The sequence below is a fragment of the Hoplias malabaricus genome, chromosome 14 (assembly GCF_029633855.1).
Source record: "Hoplias malabaricus isolate fHopMal1 chromosome 14, fHopMal1.hap1, whole genome shotgun sequence".
Taxonomy (NCBI): domain Eukaryota; kingdom Metazoa; phylum Chordata; class Actinopteri; order Characiformes; family Erythrinidae; genus Hoplias; species Hoplias malabaricus.
In genome coordinates, this window is record NC_089813.1 from 13048153 (window position 1) to 13075233 (window position 27081).

At 38.2% G+C, this 27081-nt stretch overlaps 2 protein-coding genes across 2 annotated transcripts in view; both read left to right on the top strand.

The window, feature by feature from the left end:
• On the top strand, positions 1 to 26865 carry LOC136666191 (Fc receptor-like protein 5). The gene is given in 8 exon segments (XM_066644261.1): positions 1 to 7; positions 4312 to 4581; positions 19389 to 19649; positions 23116 to 23376; positions 24953 to 25219; positions 26191 to 26286; positions 26289 to 26394; positions 26790 to 26865. Coding segments are annotated over 8 exon segments (1344 nt in total).
• LOC136665666 (carcinoembryonic antigen-related cell adhesion molecule 5-like) overlaps positions 1 to 27081 on the top strand; it is a 210748-nt gene that overhangs the window by 174799 nt on the left and 8868 nt on the right. The window lies entirely within an intron of this gene.

A 27081-nucleotide genomic window follows, 5' to 3' on the forward strand; every position in this document is an offset into this window, starting at 1 on the left:
ATGGCGGGTGGGCCCCAATGGCTGCAGGCCTTGTCACAAGCTAAAACAGTCTGCCACCTGTATCCCAACTGAGGTCAATGGCGGTATGGCTGGTCTGCCCTCCTCCCATCATGCACCTTATTCTCTAATTTATAGGGTAGCACCCATCACCTATAGAGGGTGCACACTCACAAAAAAGCAAAAAACACAAATATCAACAAAATATCAAAACTTATTTGTGGCTCCTACAGCCCCACATTAACTTTATAGTGCAATGGCTCCTACAGTGTGAGTGAATGTGTGTGTGAGTGAATATGTGAGTGAACATGTGTGTTAGCAAATGTGTGAGTGAATGTGTGTGTGAGTGAATATGTGAGTGTGTGAGTGAATATGTGAGTGTGTGAGTGAACATGTGTGTTAGTGAATGTGTGAGTGAATATGTGAGGGTGTGAGTGAATATGAGTGTGTGTGAGTGGATATGTGAGTGTGTGAGTGAATATGTGAGTGTGTGAGTGAATGTGTGTGTGAGTGAATATGTGAGTGTGTGCGTGAATATGTGAGTGAATATGTGAGGGTGTGAGTGAATATGTGAGTGTGTGAGTGAACATGTGTGTTAGTGAATGTGTGAATGAATATATGAGTGTGTGAGTGAATATGTGTGTTAGCGAATTTGTGAGTGAATATGTGAGTGTGTGAGTGAATATGTGAGGGTGTGAGTGAATGTGTGTGTGAGTGAATATGTGAGTGTGTGAGTGAATATGTGAGGGTGTGAGTGAATGTGTGTGTGAGTGAATGTGTGTGTGAGTGAACATGTGTGTTAGTGAATATGTAAGGGTGTGAGTGAATATGTGAGTGTGTAAGTGAATATGTGAGTGTGTGAGTGAATATGAGTGTGTGTGTGAGTGAATATGTGAGTGAATATGTGAGTGTGTGAGTGAACGTGTGTTAGTGAATGTGTGAGTGAACATGTTTCTTAGTGAATGTGTGTGTGAGTGAATACGTGAGTGAATATGTGAGTGTGTGAGTGAACGTGTGTTAGTGAATGTGTGAGTGAATATGTGAGGGTGTGAGTGAATATGAGTGTGTGTGAGTGGATATGTGAGTGTGTGAGTGGATATGTGAGTGTGTGAGTGAATATGTTAGTGTGTGCGTGAATATGTGAGTGTGTGAGTGAACATGTGTGTTAGTGAATGTTTGAGTGAATATATGAGTGTGTGAGTGAATATGTGAGTGTGTGAGTGAATATGTGTGTTAGCGAATGTGTGAGTGAATGTGTATGTGAGTGAATATGTGAGTGTGTGAGTGAATATGTGAGGGTGTGAGTGAATATGTGAGTGTGTGAGTGAATATGTGAGTGAATATGTGAGGTTGTGAGTGAATATGTGAGGTTGTGAGTGAACATGTGTGTTAGCAAATGTGTGAGTGAATGTGTGTGTTAGTGAATATGTGAGTGTGTGAGTGAATATGAGTGTGTGTGAGTGGATATGTGAGTGTGTGAGTAGATATGTGACTGTGTGAGTGAATATGTGAGTGTGTGAGTGAATATGTGAGTGTGTGAGTGAACATGTGTGTTAGTGAATGTGTGAGTGAATATGTGAGGGTGTGAGTGAATATGAGTGTGTGTGAGTGAATGCGTGTGTGAGTGAATATGTGAGTGTGTGCGTGAATATGTGAGTGAATATGTGAGGGTGTGAGTGAATATGTGAGTGTGTGAGTGAACATGTGTGTTAGTGAATGTGTGAGTGAATATATGAGTGTGTGAGTGAATATGTGTGTTAGCGAATTTGTGAGTGAATATGTGAGTGTGTGAGTGAATGTGTGTGTGAGTGAATATGTGAGTGTGTGAGTGAATATGTGAGTGAATATGTGAGGGTGTGAGTGAATATGCGAGTGTGTGAGTGGATATGTGAGTGTGTGAGTGAACATGTTTGTTAGTGAATGTGTGAGTGAATGTGTGTGTGAGTGAACATGTGTGTTAGTGAATATGTGAGGGTGTGAGTGAATATGTGAGTGTGTAAGTGAATATGTGAGTGTGTGAGTGAATATGAGTGTGTGTGTGAGTGAATATGTGAGTGTGTGAGTGAACGTGTGTTAGTGAATGTGTGAGTGAACATGTTTCTCAGTGAATGTGTGTGTGAGTGAATACGTGAGTGAATATGTGAGTGTGTGAGTGAACGTGTGTTAGTGAATGTGTGAGTGAATATGTGAGGGTGTGAGTGAATATGAGTTTGTGTGAGTGGATATGTGAGTGTGTGAGTGGGTATGTGAGTGTGTGAGTGAATATGTGAGTGTGTGCGTGAATATGTGAGTGTCTGAGTGAATATGTGTGTTAGCGAATGTGTGAGTGAATGTGTATGTGAGTGAATATGTGAGTGTGTGAGTGAATATGTGAGTGAATATGTGAGGGTGTGAGTGAATATGTGAGGGTGTGAGTGAATATGTGAGTGTGTGAGTGAATATGTGAGGTTGTGAGTGAATATGTGAGTATGTGAGTGAACATGTGTGTTAGCAAATGTGTGAGTGAATGTGTGTGTTAGTGAATATGTGAGTGTGTGAGTGAACATGTGTGAGTGAATGTGTGTGTGAGTGAATATGTGTGTTAGTGAATATGTGAGGGTGTGAGTGAATATGAGTGTGTGTGAGTGAATATGTGAGTGAATATGTGAGTGTGTGAGTGAATATGAGTGTGTGTGAGTGGATATGTGATTGTGTGAGTAGATATGTGACTGTGTGAGTGAATATGTGAGTGTGTGAGTGAATATGTGTGTGAGTGAATATGTGAGTTTGTGAGTGAATATGTGAGTGTGTGAGTGAATTTGTGTGTCAGTGAAAATGTGACTGTGTGAGTGAATATGTGAGTGTGTGAGAGAATATGTGTGTGAGTGAATATGTGAGTGAATGTGTGTGTGAGTGGATATGTGAGTGTGTGAGTGAATATGTGAGTGTGTGAGTGAATATGTGAGTGTGTGAGTGAATGTGTGTGAGTGAATGTGTGTGTGAGTGAATATGTGACTGTGTGAGTGAATATGTGAGTGTGTGAGTGAATATGTGAGTGTGTGAGTGAATGTGTGTGCGAGTGAATATGTGAGTGTGTGAGTGAATATGAGTGTGTGTGAGTGGATATGTGAGTGTGTGAGTGGATATGTGACTGTGTGAGTGAATATGTGAGTGTGAGTGAATATGTGAGTGTGTGAGTGAACATGTGTGTTAGTGAATGTGTGAGTGAATATGTGAGGGTGTGAGTGAATATTTGAGTGTGTGAGTGAATATGTGAGTGTTTGAGTGAACATGTGTGTTAGCGAAAGTGTGAGTGAATGTGTGTGTGAGTGAATATGTGAGGGTGTGAGTAAATATATGAGTGTGTGAGTGAATATGTGAGTGTGAGTGAATATGTGTGTTAGTGAATGTGTGAGTGAATGTGTGTGTGAGTGAATATGTGAGGGTGTGAGTGAATATGTGAGTGTGTAAGTTGTAGTGGAGTATAGATCGAGAAATGAAAAGTTCTTCATTAAAAAACTGTCCACTCTAACAAGGATTTTCGTCTGCGACAGAATCCACATTCCACAGACCGGGGGGGTGTAAAAACCCTGCAGCCCCCCCCCCGCCCCTCAATATGTGAGTATGTGAGCGTGTGAGAGAATATGTGAGTGTGTGAGTGGATATGTGAGTGTGTGAGTGGATATGTGAGTGTGTGAGTGGGTATGTGAGTTTGTGAGTGAATATGTGAGTGTGTGAGTGAATATGAGTGTGTTTGAGTGGATATGTGAGTGTGTGTGAGTGAATATGTGAGTGTGTGAGTGAATATGTGAGTGTGTGATGCTGTGTGTTCGCTCTTTTTACCAGTGATTCCCAGGCTCCTGACCCAGAACAGCCCTGAACTGAACAAGCCGTTACAGAAACTGATTAAAATGCATAATAGGGTTCTTTGATGCCATCTTAGTTTCTAAAATATCTTTCACTGCTTGGTTCTTAGAAGAAACATTTTTGCAAAAGATAAAGTGGCATTTTTTAAGTCTAAACATCTTCCAAAGTAAATGTTTTATTTCAGTGAACAGTTATTATCTGGAATTGTTCATCCCTAGAACCATTTAGAGACAGAATGATCCAGGAAGGACGCTTAAAAAGATATATATATAAAAAACATTTTATCTTAAAGCTCTCTTTTGAAATTCATTAACACTTTAAAGACTCACTGGTGAATAATTCTGTTCTGATTCATTGGTTATTAATAATATCATGGTTTATTAATTGGTTATTAATAATATAAAATATAATTCATAACATACTATTTTAATAACAGTGTTATGAGTTATGATTTTTCTTTTTCTACAGAGAGTCCTATAGCTGTGTTGTCCATATTGCCTCATAAACAAGTGTTTGAAGGAGAGACTGTCACTCTGAGGTGTATCGTACAGTCAGGAGGAGACACTGAGTGGAACTACATCTGGTTTAAAGATGATCGTTTGTACACATCCAGTGAATCACAGGAGATTACAGTCCGCTCTGTTATAGAGTCTAACGGTAAATACACCTGCAGAGGGGAGAGGAACAGTGACTCTCAGAAGTCAGAGATCAGTGCTGCTGTTACACTGACTGTGTCTGGTGAGTCTGTGGGTTTGAGTTTTATTATTATTCTTCATTTTGAATAACAGTCAAACTACATTCAGTTTTGAATGAACATTAACGTATCATCTACAGGAAACAGACTTAAATATAATATTTGTGTCGCCTCATTGCTCAGGCCACAGTGTTGTGTTGTTAAATTCAGCAAAAATAAGAAGTAATAAGTAACTGTGCTTTAAAATGTGTGTGAGTTCTCTGTAGATCTCTCTGTCTCCAGTCGTTCATCAACAACACTGCCTTTACAACAGTGTCCTATAGTTATTCATTTACTCCTTCAGTTTACTTTATTTATAACTGTGTGTCAGGAGCTTTCAACATTTCAACATGGGGCTGGACAGGAGGGTCCTTCACCTTCTACATATCAGAGAGAGAGAGAGAGAGAAGAATGACTGAAGAATATCATTGCTCTCAGAAGGAAACTCTAAAGCAGTAGTTTTTCAGAAGAATGAATACAAAATTATATTTATATTTATAAGTTGATCTACAGTTTGAATATCTTTTGTTTGTCAAAAAAATCTGTCACAGAAAAAAGTACAGGTGTTATTTCCAGATTCAAAATGACAAACATCAAAAATGCAGATACAAGTGCAAAATGTCATTGTATCTGGTTAAATTACAATAAAGGTTCTATTCCTATTCCTCTCCAGTGAACACACTCTCAGGTGTCTGGACACTCACTGTAGACGAGGGGTCTCCAGTCTTATCCATAAAGGGCTGGTGCGGCTGCAGGTTTTCATTCCAATGAAGCAGAAGCACGGCAGATACTTGTTTAACTCGTCTCAGTCTTTAAACAGTGGGTTAGTTACAGTGTGATGTTGGAATGAAAACCTGCAGCAGCACCAGCACTTTATGGATAAGACTGGAGACCCCTCATCTACAGTGAGGGTCCAGACACCTGAGAGTGTGTTCACTGGAGAGGAATAGGAATAGAACCTTTAAACAGATACAATGACATTTTGCATGGCATCTCTCCAGTAGACGTAGTAGCATCAACAACAACAAAAACAAAATAAAATAGATACAGAAATGGAGAAATAGAATTATAAAAGTATAATACATACTGTACATAAATAGTTATAAATATTAAAAACTTGTGAGTACAAAGTGTGCTGATTCTGTACAGTCCTATTGTATGCTTTCAGTCCATATGTTTGTCTGGATTGGGAGAGGGAGGGGGGTGATGGAGGTCACAGCTCTAGGAAAGAAGCTGTTCCTCAGTCTGTTTGTGTGAGATCTTATTGTCTGTAAACCGTTTACCTGAAGGTAGTGGTTGGAACAGTGTGTGAGCGGAGTGTGTGTGTGGTTGTTTGATGCTGCTGCTAGCTTTCTTCTTCGGTTGGCTAACATACACATGTCCAAGTCTGAAAGCTCTGTTCCAGTTATGCACAGATCTGCTTTCACCACACAGTGCAGATCTTTATGGTGCAGCTCACATACCATAACATGGTGCACTGGGTCAGGATGCTGTCTTTGGTGCTTCTAGACATTCACCAACAGCTCCTGATGCAGTCGGGCCTTTTTCAGCTTCCTGAAGAAGAAGAGTCTTTACTGGGCGTTCTTAACCAGATGAGAAGTGTTAGAGGACTATGTCAGGTGTTCAGACCTGTGTAGACTCAGAGGAACTTCAGGGTTTCCACCACGGTATAGGAGTTGTGAATGGGGGTGTAGTCATGTGTGAAAAGTGTTAAAAGCATAGGGCTTAGCACAGAGCCCTGTGGAGTTCCTGAGTTTAGGATGATGGTGGAAGACCTATGGTTGACAATTCTGACTTGTTGTGGCCTACAACTTGTTTCCTGCCCAGTTTACTGGGGATGATTGTGTTCAATTCAGAACTGAATCCCACATAACTGTCAGGTTCCTCCAGATTTGTCAGTGTGATGTGGAGTGTAGTGGTGATCTATGTAGTTGTAATGGCCTCCTCTATGGAGTGATTTGATCAATAGGTGAACTGATGTTTCTCAAAGTCAGGTGCGGTGACAGTTCTGATGTGTGAAAGCCCGAGCCTCTTAAAGCATTTCATAATCCCAGGCGTCAGAGCCACTGGACGATAGTCATTCAACTATGTTAAGGCTGATTTGTTGGGTATTCCGATGATGGTGGAAGATTGAGACATTTCAGGTAATCCAGCTTGTTGTAGCTAGAGATTGAAGTTAATAGTAAACATTGACTTTCCTGAGAGTGGTTCTCACCTGATGCTGCTCTAGAACTGGTGGAAAAGTGGAACTGGTGGTTGGTGAGTGATGTTTGTATCTGAGCTACAACATGAGCATCTCTGAGAGAGTCACGTGTGAAACTGTTGGATATCACTAGAATTATGAATGGTATAAAAATAAAGGTGGTCTCCCCAATTCTCAGAAGAAGGAATATGAAATCAGTTTTATACCTGTAAAAGAACACCAAATACACACACACACACACCAGTGATTCTGCTACACTGAGAGTATCAGGTGAGTGTGACACCTTTATGGGGACAGCTGTTGTGGTTTCTCAGGTCCAGAACATTCTTAGAAGATTGTTTTTTTATTATTTAAATATTTGACTGTTGTACTCTCCCCTTATTTAAAAACGTGACTGACTTTTTCACAGCACAATCTCATCACATTCTAATCTCAAACCAGCTGCTTCATGAACAAAACATATGCTGATCCACTGAAGTAAAGCTTAGTCTGAGTTTATCCACTGCCACAAAGTGGAAGATACAAATAAGAGGAAATGTTCAGGTTGTTGGAGAGTGAAAATATCTCATCCACAAACTGGAACAGTAGCATTTAATAATTTAAGAAACAAATACAGAAAAAAAGACTCCAGTAGTGTTTCTGTCAGAAGTGTATGAGCACATTTATTTATTTAAAAAATGTGAATGTCCATCCAGCGTGTATTCCCGTCTTGCGCTCAATGATTCCAGGTAGGCTCTGGACCCACCACGACCCTGAACTGGATAAGTGGTTACAGATAATGAATGAATGAATGATATCCATCCATTCATTATCTGTAACCCTTATCCAGTTCAGGGTCACTGTGGGTCCAGAGCCTACCTGGACAACACACCACAGTCACCCGGAGTGGGAATCGAACCCACAACCTCCAGGTCCCTGGAGCTGTGTGACTGTGACGCTACCTGCTGTGCCACCGTGCCACCAAAATGTGAATATAACAAATAATAATAATAATAATAGAATAGTTAATTTATATAGCACCTATCTCAAACTCATTTGAGAGAAAGGACATTTTCCATACAGAGAAATATACAATATATATATATATATATATATATATATATATATAAACAAATACAACAGAGAGAAACAACCTTAGAATCAAAGTCCAGATCAATGTCAGAGAAATCACAAGGAGGACAGTTTCCAGAGACAGATCAAAAACCAGTGTCAGGGGCAGAGCACAGAGTCCAAAAAAGACAAAAACACGAGGTAAACAAGTACAAGCCGTGAAAAATCCCAGCGAGAATAAAGGAGCTACGATCAGAAACAGAAAAAGAGATTTAAAAACTACAGGAGAAACCCTCTCAGAAATGTGCAGAGAATTCACATAACGCTGGACACAGAGCTCTGTGGGAGAGAGAGGGGGGTTTGAAGGGGGCTGCTGAGGGTTGTTGTTAACGTTGCTGTGTTGTGAAGACAGGTGATGGACAAGAATCTCCACAGACACTGTTAAAGGTGTAAATACATCTTTATTTACAGAAGCAGTGTCTTACGGGTTCTTAAGGATCCCGTGAGGGAGTTTTCCAATTCAGTGCGCGCACGTCTCTGGTCTCTGCCCCATACTCTCCTTCTCTATCTTCTCTCTCTCCTCTCTAATCTCTCTCTCCCATGTCTAATTTCTCTCCCCCCGCTCTTGGCTAGAACCCCGATCTATATGGTTCTTTCTCCTTTCCAAATATGGTGAATATAGGATTGGTCTACATTTGCATGTTTAAGGGACTAAGGGAGGGGTAAAATTTATATTGTCCCACCCTCACTGACAGCTTATCCTAAACATTTCTCTCTGTGGAGCACAGACACAGAGCATACATCTAAACATATAGAACAGTGAACATTTCTTAATACTGTGCTTAAGGCCTTATGTTTAAATATAGCTCATATTTTCTCCCTTCGAGACTGTTAAAGTCTCGTAAAATTAAGCAACCCATACATGTTAATGTCATAACAAATGAGTGATATCTTCCTACACACAATTTTAACATTACTTGCGTTATGATGTAGCAAAATTTCATGGAGTGTGAGGGCAAAAAAACCTGCCAGGCAGCCATCTTTCTTGAAAATCCTTCAAACACTTTAGACAGGAATAATTCCCTCATGATCCCTCTGCCTAGGCGATCACAAAGTGTACTCCAGTCCAATTAAATTTACTCTATATGTGTAGGGAGTTAACTTAAGTGAATGTGTATAAAAATCTCAGAAAATAAAATCAAACCAATGTCCAAATTTAGGCTGGTCGACCCATCGGACCTTCCAATGGACCTGTCCCTACCTGACACACCCCTTGGCCCTAACATCAATAAAAACAAAAACATCTGAGATTTCAATACACTTACACAGATTACATTTCATCAGTCTATAAGTCTTCATAATTAACAGTTGTTACAATTTTTAATATCACTCGTATAATGATTTGATATTTATCAATATCAAATATTACTAATAATAAACAATTCAATAGCAACATATGACATAATATTGTCTTTTCAGCAATTTTGTCTTCTGATGTGATGTTGATTACATATTGAGCTTCAGCAAGTCTTCACCATTCTGTTTCAAAGTCCTTCTGTTTTATTGTCTTCTTTTAAGTTTTTGGATCCCTGTAGCACTTCAGGAATCTCGAACAACCATCCTCCCTTACAGTGATCTTCCCCTCTTTTTTCTTTCTGGAAGAAGGAAACAACAGCCAGTATCATTTGCAAAAATGACAGATGCAAATAAACATCAAATACAACTTAATAATAGTAATACTAATAGATTAATACTTTTTATAAGCTACAGTTTATACTTCATCCTACAATCTTTATAATTGATTACTAAATAATAAACCTAACAAAATAAAAGAATAATGTCATAATTGAATAGAAAAATATATAATAGTGGATATTCAAAATGGATATCTTTCCACCAGGTTGTTTTCCAAACTTTCCTCCTCATGTTTGTCTGAGTCGGTTCTACTTAATAATGGCATATGTACTTGATCTCCAGGCATTACAACTCCAACCCATTTCAAAATCATAGCTTTTGCACAAGTTAACAACAGTGTACAAAAACAAAACATTATACACACTGCTAAAAGAGCTGCTCCAAAAATTTGAGCCAACATTGCTCCTAGTGGTCCTAAATTCTCCAATAACCAAGCATTCACAGACCATTCAGCTCTTTTTGATGGACCAAACGCCTCCCTTATATGCTTCAATGCTTCTATAACACTAGCTATAACCTAGCTTAGCTAAAATGTAATCCAGAGCCATGTCATGTTTTAACAATGTTAATCTGTGACTTTTTTTTGTGTATTTGACAAATACTGAAACCCTCTTATTGTTTCATCAGCAAGCCCTTGTAAAGTGTACATAATATTATCTATATGATCTGCTAAAATGTCACACCATACCATGGGAATAATCCTATACCCCATTTTTCTCCTATACTGATTCTCCAATGGTAGGCTTCCAAACTATGAAACTGAGCCATTTCCCTTTTCTTTCTTCTCACAGAATTCCCTTCATCAGTTGCTTCAACTTTTTGGAGAGTATAAACCTCATAAGGAAGCTTTAATGTTGCCATATAACAACAGCCTGTCCACCCATATGGTAGAAATATGTATGCTTTATCTCCACAAACCCACCAAATATCCTTAAAATTTCCTATAGTCACATTTACAGGCAAAATGTCATACTGCACCATTCATTTTCTACTCTGCTTGCTATCTGGTGTATGAAAATTCACTTTAAACAAAGCATCCTTATGTTTCGGCTCTTTAAAATTCATCATATAACGAGCACAATCAGATATTCCCATAAACATCCCCTGTCCATTGTGAGTATCATTGGAACAAAAACAGTCTTTAGTCACCACAGATTTTACTTCCATCGCATCAAGCCGTGCTGTCAGTATATTTTCATGCTGATCAAGGAAATTCACAAATGGCAGCTTCAGCACTGATAAAGCCATTATTCTATCTTCTTCAGAGTTTTGCTGATATAATAACCATGATAAAGCATAAGATTGACACATAGAATGCAGTGGTTCTGGTACTGTCTCTAAGATTGATGGCCATGTGCTTGGTGTTGGAACTTTCACCACACATGGACCAGTCAACATCGTACTCATTCTTATGGAATGGGTTATTTGCTGAAACCATAAATTTCTAGCTGCCCATGGGTCTGTGATTTGTAACACAGAAGAATCATATCCATATGCTTTCCATTTTGCTTCTCTTTTCTGTAATGCATGGCAATGGTCAGTCATTTCTTCACAGGTGCAGTCAAAATCAAAAAACTCTCTCTGCCCTTCTAAAGTGATTTTCTGAGTGGTTACTAAACCATTTGAATCCATGTCTTCCATTGGGTTTCTAGCTTCAAAAGCCACTTGACTAATATTCACTTCATGCTCTATATTTAACTCTGGACCCTGTGTTATGTTTACTTTCTTCTGCAATGGAAAGGACATTACTTCCTGGAGTCGGGGTTACTTTTACAACATTATGTGATCTTGTTATTTTTCCATTTCCAACAGTTGTGATAGATTCAGATATACCCGAAGCAGAAGTTATCATTGGCAGTGTAGTAATATTCATCTCCTTTAATGGCATATCTAAAGTAGTAATCTGATTTGTTACATTATTTTCTTTACTTATTTCTGGAGCTAAAGTAATTGACTTAATTTGTTCTTTAGTAAACTTCAGAGTCATTGCTATAGTGGTTTGGTCCTGAACTCTTTTAGTAGATTTAGATTTTTTAGTAAAATTTCAATAGGACTAGGGTCCTTTATCATCACTATCACAGTACGAGTTATGTACCCTTCTCTCCACACATTTTGAAATGGCACAAATTTAAGCTTTGGCTCCAAATAAGTACAAGTGTATTCCCCTTGATCTTCCCATGTAACATTATGTAAAAGAATTGAACAATCATCTCTAACTTTGAACTACCTAAAGGCATTAAACAAAATATACTTTCTCTGGTCACGAGGCAAATGATCAGCTTCAGGTCCTGTTAACACCACTTCTTCACCACGACTATTACTCCCTGTATTAAATCTTTCATATTTACAGGGAAGATTAACTGTTTTACCTAATTTAACTTTAATCACAGTCTTCAAAGGGGATGGCGTTGTTGAAATTATCAAAGGCACTAGTGTAGTTAGATGTGATCCATTTACCCCCTCACTAACTTTCGACACTGGAAAAGTAAAACCCTCTAAAGTTTCATTCTCTTTAGTTCTCATACCATTTAGGTCTAACCTTTTTTGAACTGGTCTTGGACTCTTTTCTTGATCCAAGTCTCTGAACTGTTTTGAAATGGAATTACTGCTTTCTGGAATGGGACCCGCTGTTTCTGGGACATATTGAAATTTAATTTCTCCAAACTTTTTGTCTTGTTTACAATCTGCTGTGTCATGTCTGGCATTGTCAGAAATATACACAGAGTCATCAGCATCATCCAAACCAGGGACAATCTCCTCTTCAGGAGATTTACTCTGGTTTGTTTCTTGCATGTTATTTTCAACCTGTTCTCCCTGATGTTCTTTTGGTTCTCCTGAACCTGCAACCTCTCCTCCCTTTGAGAAAGACTTCTCTTCACTTGGTGCTTTAACACAGTGAGATAAATGATACCACGTTGGAGACCCCTTAACTTGAACTGCCGTTCCAGTACTGCAAACAACTTCAAAAGGTCCTTCTCTGCATTCGTTATACCATTTTCTTCTAAATACCTTTACAAACACCTTGTCTCCAGGCTGCACTGTATTCTTCCTTTTCTCATCCAGCCTCTCCTGCTCCTCCTCTTTTCTTTGCTTTTCTGAAATGTATGTGGATATTTTTTATGTAAATTAGCTAAGTATGAAACATATGCTCGCATGTCATCTTCTAAAAGGGCTAAACTTGGACCTTTTCCACTTGTACGCAAACATGGCATTGGCATTCGTCTGCCTGTCATCAACTCATGAGGAGTCATGTGTAAATCACGCAGCTCACTTGAGCGACACACCATTAATGCTAATGGAAGTGCTGCTATCCAATTTAAACCCGTGTGCTGACAGATTTTAACAATCCAATTTTTCAAGACACCATTCATTTTTTCACAAATTCCTTGACTTTGCGGATGGTACACAGCTCCCAGACGCTGTTTAATTCCCAATTTTTGCAAAATTAATTTCACTGTTTTATCCACAAACTCTTTCCCATTATCTGAGGATATTCGATCGGGAAGTGCCCACCTGCTTATGACTTCTTTACACAAAAACTTGGCAACAGTTTGTGCATCTTTACACTTAGTTTATGGCCTATTTCCTCATCTGGTGCACTAAGAAGAATATTGTCCATGTATTGAATGACAGTACTTTTTAACTTCTGATCTACCCCAACTAGATCATCTTTCAATACTTTATTGAAAATGTGAGGGCTATGTTTATATCCCTGTGGTAATCTCTTATACTCTTAGAATTGCCCCTTGTATGTGAACCCAAATAAACCCTGACTTTCTATACTTAGTGGAACACTAAAGAATGCACCACATAAATCTAATACTGTGAAATACTTTGCATCCGGAGGAATTTGGGCTAACAAAACATGTGGATCTGGCACTTCTGCTGGAAAGTCTGCTACTACTTCATTTACTGCTCTCAAATCATGTACTAAATGATAAGAGTTATCTGGCTTCTTCACAGGCAACAAAGGTGTTTTACTCTGCGATTTCTGTGTTATCTTCAGAACATCTGCTTTCACAAGGCACATTAACCTCTGCCATTTGTTTTTCTATTGCCTTTGTATGCTAATTTATTGCTTCTGCACCTTTCTCCCTCTTTTCGTTTGCCGTTTCTGACTCTCTTTTTCAAATAACTGGAGAATGCCAAGCTCTATTTCTTTTTTCCTTTCGCTTTTCTCCTTGATGCCCTTTCTTCTGTCCTGTTTGTATGTTGATACAAGTACCTCCATTGTTTTAATTACATCTGAGTTAAGTGTCCCCTCTACCGGCCATGGTTGGTCTATGTCAGGCCATTTTTCTGATATTTTTGCAATGCCTTTTATTAAAGGATTATTTTTCTTAACTATATCAACAGGAGTAACCCCTTTTGAAACATTAGTGCCCTTTTTTGGCATAATAATGAACTAAATATTTTCCCAACTTACACTTTTTTAATTATTTCTCTCCATTTTCCTCTGTTTATAGGCCACTATATTACCACAATGAAAAATAAAATCAATAAAAATTAAAACCCAGTTGAATTTGCCTTTAGAGAAATCAAACTTTAATATGCAATACAATTCACAGCACTAAATCCCCTTTACTAAGTGATATAACTACTAAGTGCGCCATAAACTTAGATTTATTAAACATTCAATAACTACCTTGTAATTAAAGAATATACAAACTTATATAAGGCTCAACAAGCACTTCTACATATAATTACCACTAAATATTTGCAACCCCATTACACCTATAGCAAAGCTTAAATCAGAAACCCCTTTCCAAATAATAATTTTTCTTCATAAAACCTCATTGTTAACTCTTAATGGAATCATAATCAAAGCATTACCTTAAAAAGGAACAATCTGTTGCCAAGCTTTCTTTGAAAAAGTCTATATCATGAACTGTACAAATAATGGACTTACTGCAAATAGATAAACAAATCAATGAATTTCCTATTATTACTTTTTAATAATGAGACCTATTAATGATTAAATCTAAATGTATCAATGCAGGTGTTTGTGAAAGAAGTTTGTGGATAAAATGACTGGCCTTTGTTTGAAGTCTGCTCTGGGTAACTTCAAACTTCAACCCCCCTTTTTTCGGCCAGCTCCTCATCTCCTCGTCTCACGCACCCCCACGGGATAAGAGAAACAGACTCACACACACACACACACACACACACACCCCACAGGATAAGAGAAATAGACAAATAGAAATTTAATACTTTCAGCTTACTTTTTGGTAAATAAACATTCAATATGATTATTTGTATTTTATTTACCATCATTTAGTTCCTTCATAACATTTTTATCCTTCATTCAATATTGTAAACACCTCCAACAAATCTCTTCATTGGCTTAAGGCCTGAATGACCTTTTTCTTAACAGCCGCGAGAAAGGGTCTAAAGCGATTGATGGCAAAAACCATCCTCAATAAAGCTTGCTTTTAACATCTGGTTTTGCTTTCCCAGTTAAACATAAACATGTCACATACTATTTTATGACCACTTGATAGTAAATTTTCAACCCTGCATCTTGGATCTTTAAATTAATATACTAAGATAAGATTGATGTATTATGTTGTAATTTTCACATATAAACATTGCAGTGGTATGTTAAACCCCAGAAAGCACCACTGTCAAACACTCAGAGTTTTCCAATATTCACACATTGGCAGTACTTTTACATTTATACATATATAAAGTAACAGTACTTCACAGAGATCTAAATACCAGAGACTATAAGATTCAACCCCTTTTTCTGAGCAAAAATTGTTAATTTATTAAACCCAAATGAGCAACATTAAAGCTCAACATCCAACTAAACAACACCATTCCAACACACTCTATTAATTCAATCCCCTCCAAATTTCACCTTGTGGCAGTTCTCTCCATATGAGACATCCCTCAGTTCCACTGGCCAAAAACAATTACCCCATACAATGTGTCTCAATGTTATCAAACTATTGAATTCAAAGAGAACCCAAACAAATTACTGCTCCACCAATTCACTCTCACCCACTATGTTAAATTTATCCTCTATTTCCCTTTTATTTTAGATCACAAGCACAACACAAGCACCACACCCATTGGAAAAACTCAGTTCAAACACACCCATTCTCGGGAGCCCAAACCCCTGCACAGCACTATAGATCAATATTTTTCATACATTTATATTTTTAATTTGCCCAAATAACTATTATTTTCTATTTAAACCAAACCATCGTGGCTTTTATCAGTACGTCACAAATCAAAGTCCTGCCATCTCTCTCTTTTTCAAGAGTGAAACTTAGGCCTTACACACTTGTCAGAGGAGACCCCCAATCAAAGTGTAAAATCTCAAAGCTTCAGCGAAATTGAGAGGAACTTAGACCCGTGATCTCTCTTTTCTCGCGATAAAAGCCAACATATAGAGATTTCAAATTTTCTCCTTTTCTCCAGTAGTACATACATACATACATTTTCTTTTCCGCTTCTCCATTTCAGGGTTGCGTGTTCTCCAATAGTAATTTACCTTTAATTCCCATGATTACACCTTACAATTTCCCCAATGTACCCTCTTAATTACTCAGCTTTAACACCTCTCTCTCCTTTTTCCTATTGTCAGCATCTAAAAACGTCTTTCTGGAGCTCATTTTCTATTGTTTTCTTAATTTACTGTCTCCCAGAAAGCTCATTTAATTTTACTTTTTTATTTTTTAATTTAAAAACGTCTTCTGTTCAAGGCTCATTTCCAATATAAATAAATAAAGCCCTCAAAATTTTGAGGTTCATAAAATCATTTAAAATAACTGTCCTTGAATAAAGCTCATAAATTTTACCATTACACATTTCTTTCCCTATTATTTTCTAAATCTCTCATTCTTCATCACATTTCCCCACTTTCTCTAAACACACCCACAGAAAATTTATGGCTCCTAGGGAGAGACCATTTCTGCCCACACACTCATGATGGACCAAAGAAGGGAGGCGGGTGATCATTCCCCCACTTGCACCTAGTACTCCCAAACATAACTCTTTCAGCTGACCATACACATAAACACATACTTACAGACTGAGGGACAAAGATATAGGATGGGAAAGGGAGGGGTGAGATACACACTCACAATGACACACACACATACACGTCATCTAACAACCCCCAACAGCGCTTACACACACATCACTTTCAACATTTAACACAATTTTCATAGTCAACTCATTCACACTTTAACAGCATGCTTTTATTACTTGCCGTCCTTATTCCTTATTCCTTTATTTCTTTTCCTTATTCCTTTTTTCCTTATTTTTAATTTATGCTAACTTATGAGGTGTAATAATTCAAAGAGAGGCAGCATCAATACAGTGTTCGTCAGTTTCGAGTGGGCACCCCTAATTAAATCTCTGTATCACACCTCCAGTTTCTCATCAAACTGACCCAAAAAATCACCTAGTGAATTTTTCAGGGTTTACGGCCGGGGTTAATCCCGCCTCAACAAGAGGGCTTAATCCAAATCTGTGGCATCCTCTCTTTATTTAACTCACTATTATCTCTTTTCCTTCTATTCCATTTTTCCTCTGTTATTACCTCTTTTTCTCTTCTATTTCGTTTATATTCCTTTACTTTTAACCTTAAATAAATTTTAACCAAATGCCACTGGGCCCAGGGCTTCTCACTATTTCAATATAATCCAATTCCACAATAACTCAAAGCTTACTTTCAAGCAATGGCTGTGATTCATGTCTTACAGTTTTAAGCAAAAATAGGGCCCTGTTTACCCAAACTCACATGTCATCATCAGCTCTCCTCATCATTACTAATTAAGCTGTTCTACACTTATACTTCAACTTTTCCTTTCCTTTTCTTTTTCTTCTATTACATCTGTTCCTTTTTACTCTTTTACTTTTTCTTCTATTCCTTTTTACTTCCTTCATTTCTATTTTAATATTACTGTAGTTTAAAATTTAGAATGTAGAAACTTTACCCAAAACCATCATCAACACAACATTGCATACACTAATGAGTCTAACAGGTGCCACCCTTTCTGCAACAGACAGCCCAAACACCCAACCAGCGCACAAATTTGTGAAAATCTCACCTTCTATTTACCGGCTTTAAGCGGGAGCCGTCTGAAGCAGGAAGGCCACAACTCAGCATCCCATCCTCATCGCCATCTTTGTTGTTAACGTTGCTGTGTTGTGAAGACAGGTGATGGACAAGAATCTCCACAGACACTGTTAAAGGTGTAAATACATCTTTATTTACAGAAACAGTGTCTTACGGGTTCTTAAGGATCCCGTGAGAGAGTTTTCCAATTCAGTGCGTGCACGTCTCTGGTCTCTGCCCCATTCTCTCCTTCTCTATCTTCTCTCTCTCCTCTCTAATCTCTCTCTCCCATGTCTAATTTCTCTCCCCCCGCTCTTGGCTAGAATCCCGATCTATATGGTTCTTTCTCCTTTCCAAATATGGTGAATGTAGAGGTTGGTTTACATTTGCATGTTTAAGGGACTAAGGGAGGTGTAATATTTATAGTCTCCTACCCTCACTGACAGCTTATCCTAAACATTTCTCTCTGTGGAGCAAGGACACAGAGCATACATCTAAACACATAGAACAGTGAACATTCCTTAATACTGTGCTTAAGGCCTTATGTTTAAATATACCTCAGGGTCAACGGGAGACGGTCAAAACAGAGAATTAACCGCTGATGCGACACCAGTCAACATTCTGGTGAGGAAGACCCCTCGTGGGCCAGATGGGAATTGCATGCCTTCTTCTAAGAACATTTCTTCACAAACACTGGGTGGAGATTTCCAAATTCCGCGCAATAAACCAGTAAAGTTCCTCATGGTTTATGTGCTCTGACTGTCAGAAACGTCTTTGGAAGGAATAATAAATGCCATATATTTTCATTTTTACTGTACACTTGGTTCTGTTTATAATTTCTTAAAAGTGTTGCAAAAAGCTCAGTGTTTTAGTTTTGCTTCAGTGGAGGAACATGTAACTGACTCTGAGGAAGCTGCAGAATGTTATTAAGCTTTGCCGCCTCTGAGGCAGATTCCAAAGTACTTTCCTGCAGATTTATGTTATGACTGCTGCCTCAGGGGAACTGCAGAAGGACAAAATAATGCTCTAATTCCTCAGAGGCAGCAATCATGTGCTATTCCCCTTTGTCTTAGCCTCTGCCTCAGAGGCAGCAGAGCATTATTCTATAACACTCTGTAGCTCCTTCACAGACAGCAGTCATAACTCTAATGTGTAGGAAAGTACTTTTCAGAATCTGCCTTCAGAGTCAGAGCAGACACACACACAGGGTCTGAGAGGAGCTGTACAGGTTAATGGCAAGGCATTTGAAAATTTCCACCCAATGTGTGCTGATGAGGGTCAAACCCCACGTTTTGGCTGGTATCCAAGTACCTCTGGAACTAATTTGAGTAGTGCTTTTGCACAGTAGCTCGATACTCTGGTGAAGAGGACCCCTGGTGGGCCGGCTGGGAGTTGCATGTAATAAAACACTTTTTGTGTGTGTGTGTGTGTGTGTGTGTGTGTACTGGAACAGACATTAGATATTTCTTCATTAAATATTATTGGTCAGATGTAAAAATAAAATATGTACAGAAATATGTGAGTTTTTTCTTTACATATTTAAAGTATGTCATTGCTCTCAGAAGGAAACCTTTATCTTCAAAGCCATAACTTTACAGGAGCATGAAATTTAATGTTTTTTCAAAGAAGTATTTGAGCATTTACTGGTTCCTTTGTGAAGAAAACTGTCCAAGAATAAAAAGTGCATTTGGTGTTTCCAAAGTCAGAGAGAACTTGAGAAACATCAAAAATGGAGATACAAGGTTTTGTTCTGTTATGATAAACATTTAAAAGCATTTGTGATCTTTGAACAGAGAAACCAACACCTACAGTGAAGATCCAGCCAGATCCGAGTGTTTTCATCGGAGAGAGAGTCACTCTGACGTGTGAAATAAACAGTGGAGGTTCCTGGAGTTATGAGTGGTTTAAGGGTGACACACATCAGTCTCAATACTCAAAGACGTACCAGATCTCTACAGTGGGTAGGAATCATGGAGGAGCTTATTCCTGTAGAGGAGGACTTTCACGCCGAATAACCACACGCACCAGTGCCTCTGTTACACTGACTGTATCAGGTGAGTGTGACACCTTTATTACATTATTCTATTATTAGAGTTCATATACAAACCGGATTCCAAATAAGTTGGGACACTAAACATATTGTGAATAAAAACTGAATGCAATGATGTGGAGTTGCCAACATCTAATATTTTATTCAGAATAGAACACAAATCACAGATCAAAAGTTTAAACTGAGAGAATGTATCATTTTAAGGGAAAAATATGTTGTTTCAAAATTTCATGGCATCAACAAATTCCAAAAAAGTTGGGACAAGGCTATTTTTTACCACTGTGTGGCATCCCCCCTTCTTCTTACAACACTCAACAGACGTCTGTGGACAGAGGAGACCAGTTTCTCAAGTTTAGAAACAGGAATGCTCTCCCATTCATGTCTAATACAGGCCTCTAACTGTTCAGTTGGGCCTTCTTTGTCGCACCTTCCTCTTTATGATGGGCCCAATGTTCTCTATAGGTGAAAGATCTGTACTGCAGGCTGGCCATTTCAGTACCCGGATCCTTCTCCTACGTAGCCATGATGTTGTGATTACTGCAGAATGTGGTCTGGCATTATCTTGTTGAAAAATGCAGGGTCTTCCCTGAAAGAGATGACGTCTAGATGGGAGCATATGTTGTTCTAGAACCTCAACATAGTTCTCTGCATTAATGGTGCCTTTCCAGACATGCAAGCTGCCCATGCCACAAGCACTCATGCAACCCCATACCATCAGTGATGCAGGCTTCTGAACGGAGCGTTGATAACAACTTGGGTTATCCTTGTCCTCTCTGGTCCGGATGACATGGCGTCCCAGTGTTCCATAAAGAACTTCAAATCGTGACTCATCTGACCACAGAACAGTCTTCCATTTTGCCACACTCCATTTTAAAAGACCCCTGGCCCAGTGCAAACGTCTGAGCTTGTGGAGCTTGCTTAGAAATGGCTTCCTCCTTGCACTGTAGAGTTTCCGCTGGCAACGTGTTGTTGTGTTTGTTGACACTGTGAAATTTTGAATCAACATATTTTTCCTTTAAAATGTAACATTTACTCAGATTAAACTTTTGATCTGTTATCTATGTTCTATTGCGAATAAAATATTGACATTTGCCATCTCCACATCATTGCATTCAGTTTTTATTCACAGTTTGTTTAGTGTCCCAACTTGTTTGGAATCCGGTTTGTAAAACTATATTAGGATGTTTTTATAAATCTGTGCTTCTCTCCTATTACAGCTGCAGGAGATTAGTTTTTTTAGGATCCTTGACTTTTCCTCACCTCTGAAGTACAGTTACATGTTGTTTTCATTATCTACTTCTCAAAGATTTTCCTAAGAAAAATGTACAAAGGATCTTAAGATAAACACTAAGTAGTTCATGAGAACGCCCTTAAATGTGATTCTCCAAAAAATCTTAAGAAGTTCTCAAATATAGTCTTCCAATAGTCCTCATTATTTTCTCATAGAATTTTCTCAACACATCCTTCATTGTTTTTTCTTCTGTTTTCAGAGTGTAATGAAGCCTTTCATGCTGCATTTTACAGTTTATAAATGCTGTGAGACACATGTTTAAACATGAATAACCCATTATTCCCAGTACTCAGTTAAATCTCTGCAGCTGATGGAGAAATGGAGGAAAAGAATAATCAGACTAGATGAGCATTAGAAACATGTAAATAAACTAGAACTAGAAGTGAGGGTGAAGGAAATCTTTTAATCTTCTATTAGTAGTGATTCAGCTCTTTAAACTGATCATTTTAGAGATTTAACTGAACTCCACTCAACTCTAAAACCAGTGTGAGGTTTTCATAAAGTTAAGAAAATAATTAATAAAGTATTTTTTTAAAGAATGGTTATTTTTCTTAAGAGAAAAGTTAAGAATCGGACAATTCTTATGAAGATTTTTAAAGAAAACTTTATCTTAACTTTTATCTCAAGAAGAAGAATTTCTTCATTAAGACACTTTGGTAAATCCAGCCTCTGGACTCTGGGGTGGATTGATTCTTGACATTTACACATCCTTTCAGACCCATAGCTCACAGCAGAAGAACAGATTGTTTCAGGGGTTTATCAGGTCCAGCACAGTTTTAGAAGTTTAGTTGTTCATTATTTAAATATTTCATTGTTTCTCTCTCCACTATTTCATGGTCATGTCTGACTCTTTCACAGCACCACAGTTCGCCTCATAACAGCTGCTTCATGAACAAAACATACACTGATCCACTGAAGTAAAGCTTAGTCTGAGTTTATCCACCGCCACAAAGTGGAAGATACAAATAAGAGGAAATGTTCAGGTTGTTGGAGAGTGAAAATATCTCGTCCACAAACTGGAACAGTAGCATTTAATCATTTAAGAAATAAATAGACTCAATAGCTCAATATTTTAGTTTTGCTTCAGTGGAGGAACATGTAACTGACTCTGAAGAAGCTGCTGAATGTTATAAAGATTGGCTGCCTCTGAGGCAGATTCCAAAGTACTTTCCTGCAGATTTATGTAATGGCTGTTGCCTCAGAGGAACTGCAGAAGGACAAAGTAATGCTCTATTTCCTCAGAGGCAGCAATCATGTGCTATTCTTAGTCCTTTGTCTTAGCTTCTGCCTCAGAGGCAGCAGAGCAATATTGTATAACACTCTGTAGCTCCTTTACAGACAGCAGTCATAACTCTAATGTGTAGGAAAGTACTTTTCAGAATCTGTCTCAGAGGAAGTAGAGGATTATAACGTTCTGCTGCTTCCTCTGAGGCAGTTACATCATACTCCATTGAAACAAACCAAAATACTGAGATTTATTTGCAGCACTTCCCTCAAATTATGAAACAGAAGTATACAGCAACGAAAAAAATAAAATTATATTACATTTATTTCTTCCAGAGACGTGTCTGACAGTCAGAGCAGACACACACACGGGGTCTAGGTGGAGCTTTACAGGTTAATGGCATGGTATTTGAAAATCTCCACCCAGTGTGTGCTGATGAGGGTCAAACCCCGCGTTTGGGCTGGTATCAATTACCTCTGGAACTAATTTGAGTAGTGCTTTTGCATAGTAGCTCGATACTCTGGGAAGAGGACCCCTGGTGGGCCGACTGGGAATTACATGTAATAAAACTCCTTTTGTGTGTGTGTGTGTGTGTGTGTGTGTACTGGAACAGATATTAGATATTTCTACATTAAATATTATTGGTCAGATTTAAAAATAAAATATGTTCAAAAATATGTGAGTTTTTTCTTTACGTATTTAAAGTATTTCATTGCTCTCAGAAGGAAACCTTTTATCTTCAAAGCCATAACTTTACAGGAGCATGAAAATTAATGTTTTTTCAAAGAAGTGTTTGAGGATTTACTGGTTCCTTTGTGAAGAATACTATCCCAGAATAAAAAGTGCAGCTGGTGTTTCCAGAGTCAGAGAGAACTTGAGAAACATCAAAAATGGAGATGCATGGTTTTGTTCTGTTATGATAAACATTTAAAAGCATTTGTGATCTTTGAACAGAGAAACCAACGCCTACAGTGAAGGTCCAGCCAGATCAGAGTGTTTTCATCGGAGAGAGAGTCACTCTGACGTGTGAAATAAAGAGTGGAGGTTCCTGGAGTTATGAGTGGTATAAGGATAGAACACTGCAGTCTCAACAACGGAATTCAGTCCGAACCTTTAAAGCTGATGGGAATCATAGAGGAGCTTATTCCTGTAGAGGAGGACTTTCAGGCCGAATAACCACACACACCAGTGCCTCTGTTACACTGACTGTATCAGGTGAATGTGACACCTTTATTACATTATTCTGTTATTAGAGTTCATATAAAACTATATCAGGATGTTTTTATAAATCTGTGCTTCTCTCCTATTACAGCTGCAGGAGATTAGTTTTTTAGGATCCTTGACTTTTCCTCACCTCATACTCTACTTCTCAAACATCCAAATAATACAAACACATTCAGTGAGATCAGGAGCCGAATTCACAAACGCTTTCCCAAGAAGAAATGTACCAATGATCTTAAGATAAACACTAAGTAATTAGTTGTTAAATGCAATTTACAACAGAGAGAAACAACCTTAGAATCAAAGTCCAGATCAGTACAAAACAAACAAAACAAAATACTGAGATTTATTTGCAGCACTTCCATCAAATTATGAAACAGAAGTATACAGCAACAAAAAATAAAATTATATTGCATTTATTTCTTCCAGAGACGTGTCTGACAGTCAGAGCAGACACACACACGGGGTCTAGGTGGAGCTTTACAGGTTAATGGCATAGTGTTTGAAAATCTCCACCCAGTGTGTGCTGATCAGGTTCATCACTGTCTTTTGGCTGGTATCAATTACATCTGTTCTGCCTCAAAGGCAGTGCTGCCTCCAGAACAAAAAAAAAATTTCTCTTTTTTTTTGGATGCATTTTTGTGGTGTACTGGAACAGACTGGTTGGATTTTGATTGTTTTCCAATTTTTATGTACATTTTTCTAGATAAAACCTAATGGGTCAGATGGTAAATGGTGTAAAATGATATTTTACAGCTTAGTGTTTGTTCTGACATTGTGTGACTAAATAAAACACCACTGAGGGTCTTCTGTAGACGAGCTGATCATAAACAGATGTAGATTCATATTTAATTGTTGTAGCTGTAACTGAGAAAATTAGTAACTTACTTTTTCAGACACAACTCAGTGTAACTTTCTTTTGTTTCGAAAAGAAAAGCCTCTGTGCTGACTTCATCATTTCATATCAGCAGTAAAACCCAGACTGAGAGTGGAGTCTCAGAGCACAGTCTTTACTGGAGACACAGTTACTCTGAGCTGTGAGCTGCCACAGTCGACTGGATGGAGATTTTCTGGAGGAAAGACTCTCAGTATCTACACCCTCCTCTGATTCCTGAAGATAGACACAACAACACAGTCAGTGCAGCAGTGTGTACTCCAGGAGGAACAGAGTTCCAGTGTGCAGTGCTCAGGGAGATTATTATTCTGTGTTCTACAGTGATACCATTCAATTACAGTCAGAGTTATGTGATGACTTCTGTTTCATAATTTACAAATAAACTGGGTTTGGAAAATTGTGGGTATTTTGATTTTAATATTTAAAGTATGTCATTGCTCTCAGAAGGAAACCTTTTTTCTCCAAAGCTAACTTTACAGGAGAATGAATAAGTTATTTTTATATTTTAGGAAGTGTTTGAGCATTTATTGGTTCCTTTGTGAAGAAAACTGTCCCAGAATAAAAGTGCAGTTGGTGTTTCCAGAGTCAGAGAGAACCAGAGAAACTTCAAAATGGAGATACATGGTTTTGTTCTGTTATGATAAACATTTAAAAGCATTTGTGATCTTTGAACAGAGACACCAACGCCTACAGTGAAGATCCAGCCAGATCAGAGTGTTTTCATCGGAGAGAGAGTCACTCTGACGTGTGAAATAAAGAGTGGAGGTTCCTGGAGTTATGAGTGGTATAAGGATAGAACACTGCAGTCTCAACAACGGAATTCAGTCCGAACCTTTAAAGCTGATGGGAATCATAGAGGAGCTTATTCCTGTAGAGGAGGACTTTCAGGCCGAATAACCACACACACCAGTGCCTCTGTTACACTGACTGTATCAGGTGAATGTGACACCTTTATTACATTATTCTGTTATTAGAGTTCATATAAAACTATATCAGGATGTTTTTATAAATCTGTGCTTCTCTCCTATTACAGCTGCAGGAGATTAGTTTTTTAGGATCCTTGACTTTTCCTCACCTCATACTCTACTTCTCAAACATCCAAATAATACAAACACATTCAGTGAGATCAGGGGCCGAATTCACAAACGCTTTCCCAAGAAGAAATGTACCAATGATCTTAAGATAAACACTAAGTAATTAGTTGTTAAATGCAATTTACAACAGAGAGAAACAACCTTAGAATCAAAGTCCAGATCAGTACAAAACAAACAAAACAAAATACTGAGATTTATTTGCAGCACTTCCATCAAATTATGAAACAGAAGTATACAGCAACAAAAAATAAAATTATATTGCATTTATTTCTTCCAGAGACGTGTCTGACAGTCAGAGCAGACACACACACGAGGTCTAGGTGGAGCTTTACAGGTTAATGGCATAGTGTTTGAAAATCTCCACCCAGTGTGTGCTGATCAGGTTCATCACTGTCTTTTGGCTGGTATCAATTACATCTGTTCTGCCTCAAAGGCAGTGCTGCCTCCAGAACAAAAAAAAAATTTCTCTTTTTTTTTGGATGCATTTTTGTGGTGTACTGGAACAGACTGGTTGGATTTTGATTGTTTTCCAATTTTTATGTACATTTTTCTAGATAAAACCTAATGGGTCAGATGGTAAATGGTGTAAAATGATATTTTACAGCTTAGTGTTTGTTCTGACATTGTGTGACTAAATAAAACACCACTGAGGGTCTTCTGTAGACGAGCTGATCATAAACAGATGTAGATTCATATTTAATTGTTGTAGCTGTAACTGAGAAAATTAGTAACTTACTTTTTCAGACACAACTCAGTGTAACTTTCTTTTGTTTCGAAAAGAAAAGCCTCTGTGCTGACTTCATCATTTCATATCAGCAGTAAAACCCAGACTGAGAGTGGAGTCTCAGAGCACAGTCTTTACTGGAGACACAGTTACTCTGAGCTGTGAGCTGCCACAGTCGACTGGATGGAGATTTTCTGGAGGAAAGACTCTCAGTATCTACACCCTCCTCTGATTCCTGAAGATAGACACAACAACACAGTCAGTGCAGCAGTGTGTACTCCAGGAGGAACAGAGTTCCAGTGTGCAGTGCTCAGGGAGATTATTATTCTGTGTTCTACAGTGATACCATTCAATTACAGTCAGAGTTATGTGATGACTTCTGTTTCATAATTTACAAATAAACTGGGTTTGGAAAATTGTGGGTATTTTGATTTTAATATTTAAAGTATGTCATTGCTCTCAGAAGGAAACCTTTTTTCTCCAAAGCTAACTTTACATGAGAATGAATAAGTTATTTTTATATTTTAGGAAGTGTTTGAGCATTTATTGGTTCCTTTGTGAAGAAAACTGTCCCAGAATAAAAGTGCAGTTGGTGTTTCCAGAGTCAGAGAGAACCAGAGAAACTTCAAAATGGAGATACATGGTTTTGTTCTGTTATGATAAACATTTAAAAGCATTTGTGATCTTTGAACAGAGACACCAACGCCTACAGTGAAGATCCAGCCAGATCAGAGTGTTTTCATCGGAGAGAGAGTCACTCTGACGTGTGAAATACACAGTGGAGGTTCCTGGAGTTATGAGTGGTATAAGGATAGAACACTGCAGTCTCAACAACGGAATTCAGTCCGAACCTTTAAAGCTGATGGGAATCATAGAGGAGCTTATTCCTGTAGAGGAGGACTTTCAGGCCGAATAACCACACACACCAGTGCCGCTGTTACACTGACTGTATCAGGTGAATGTGACACCTTTATTACATTATTCTA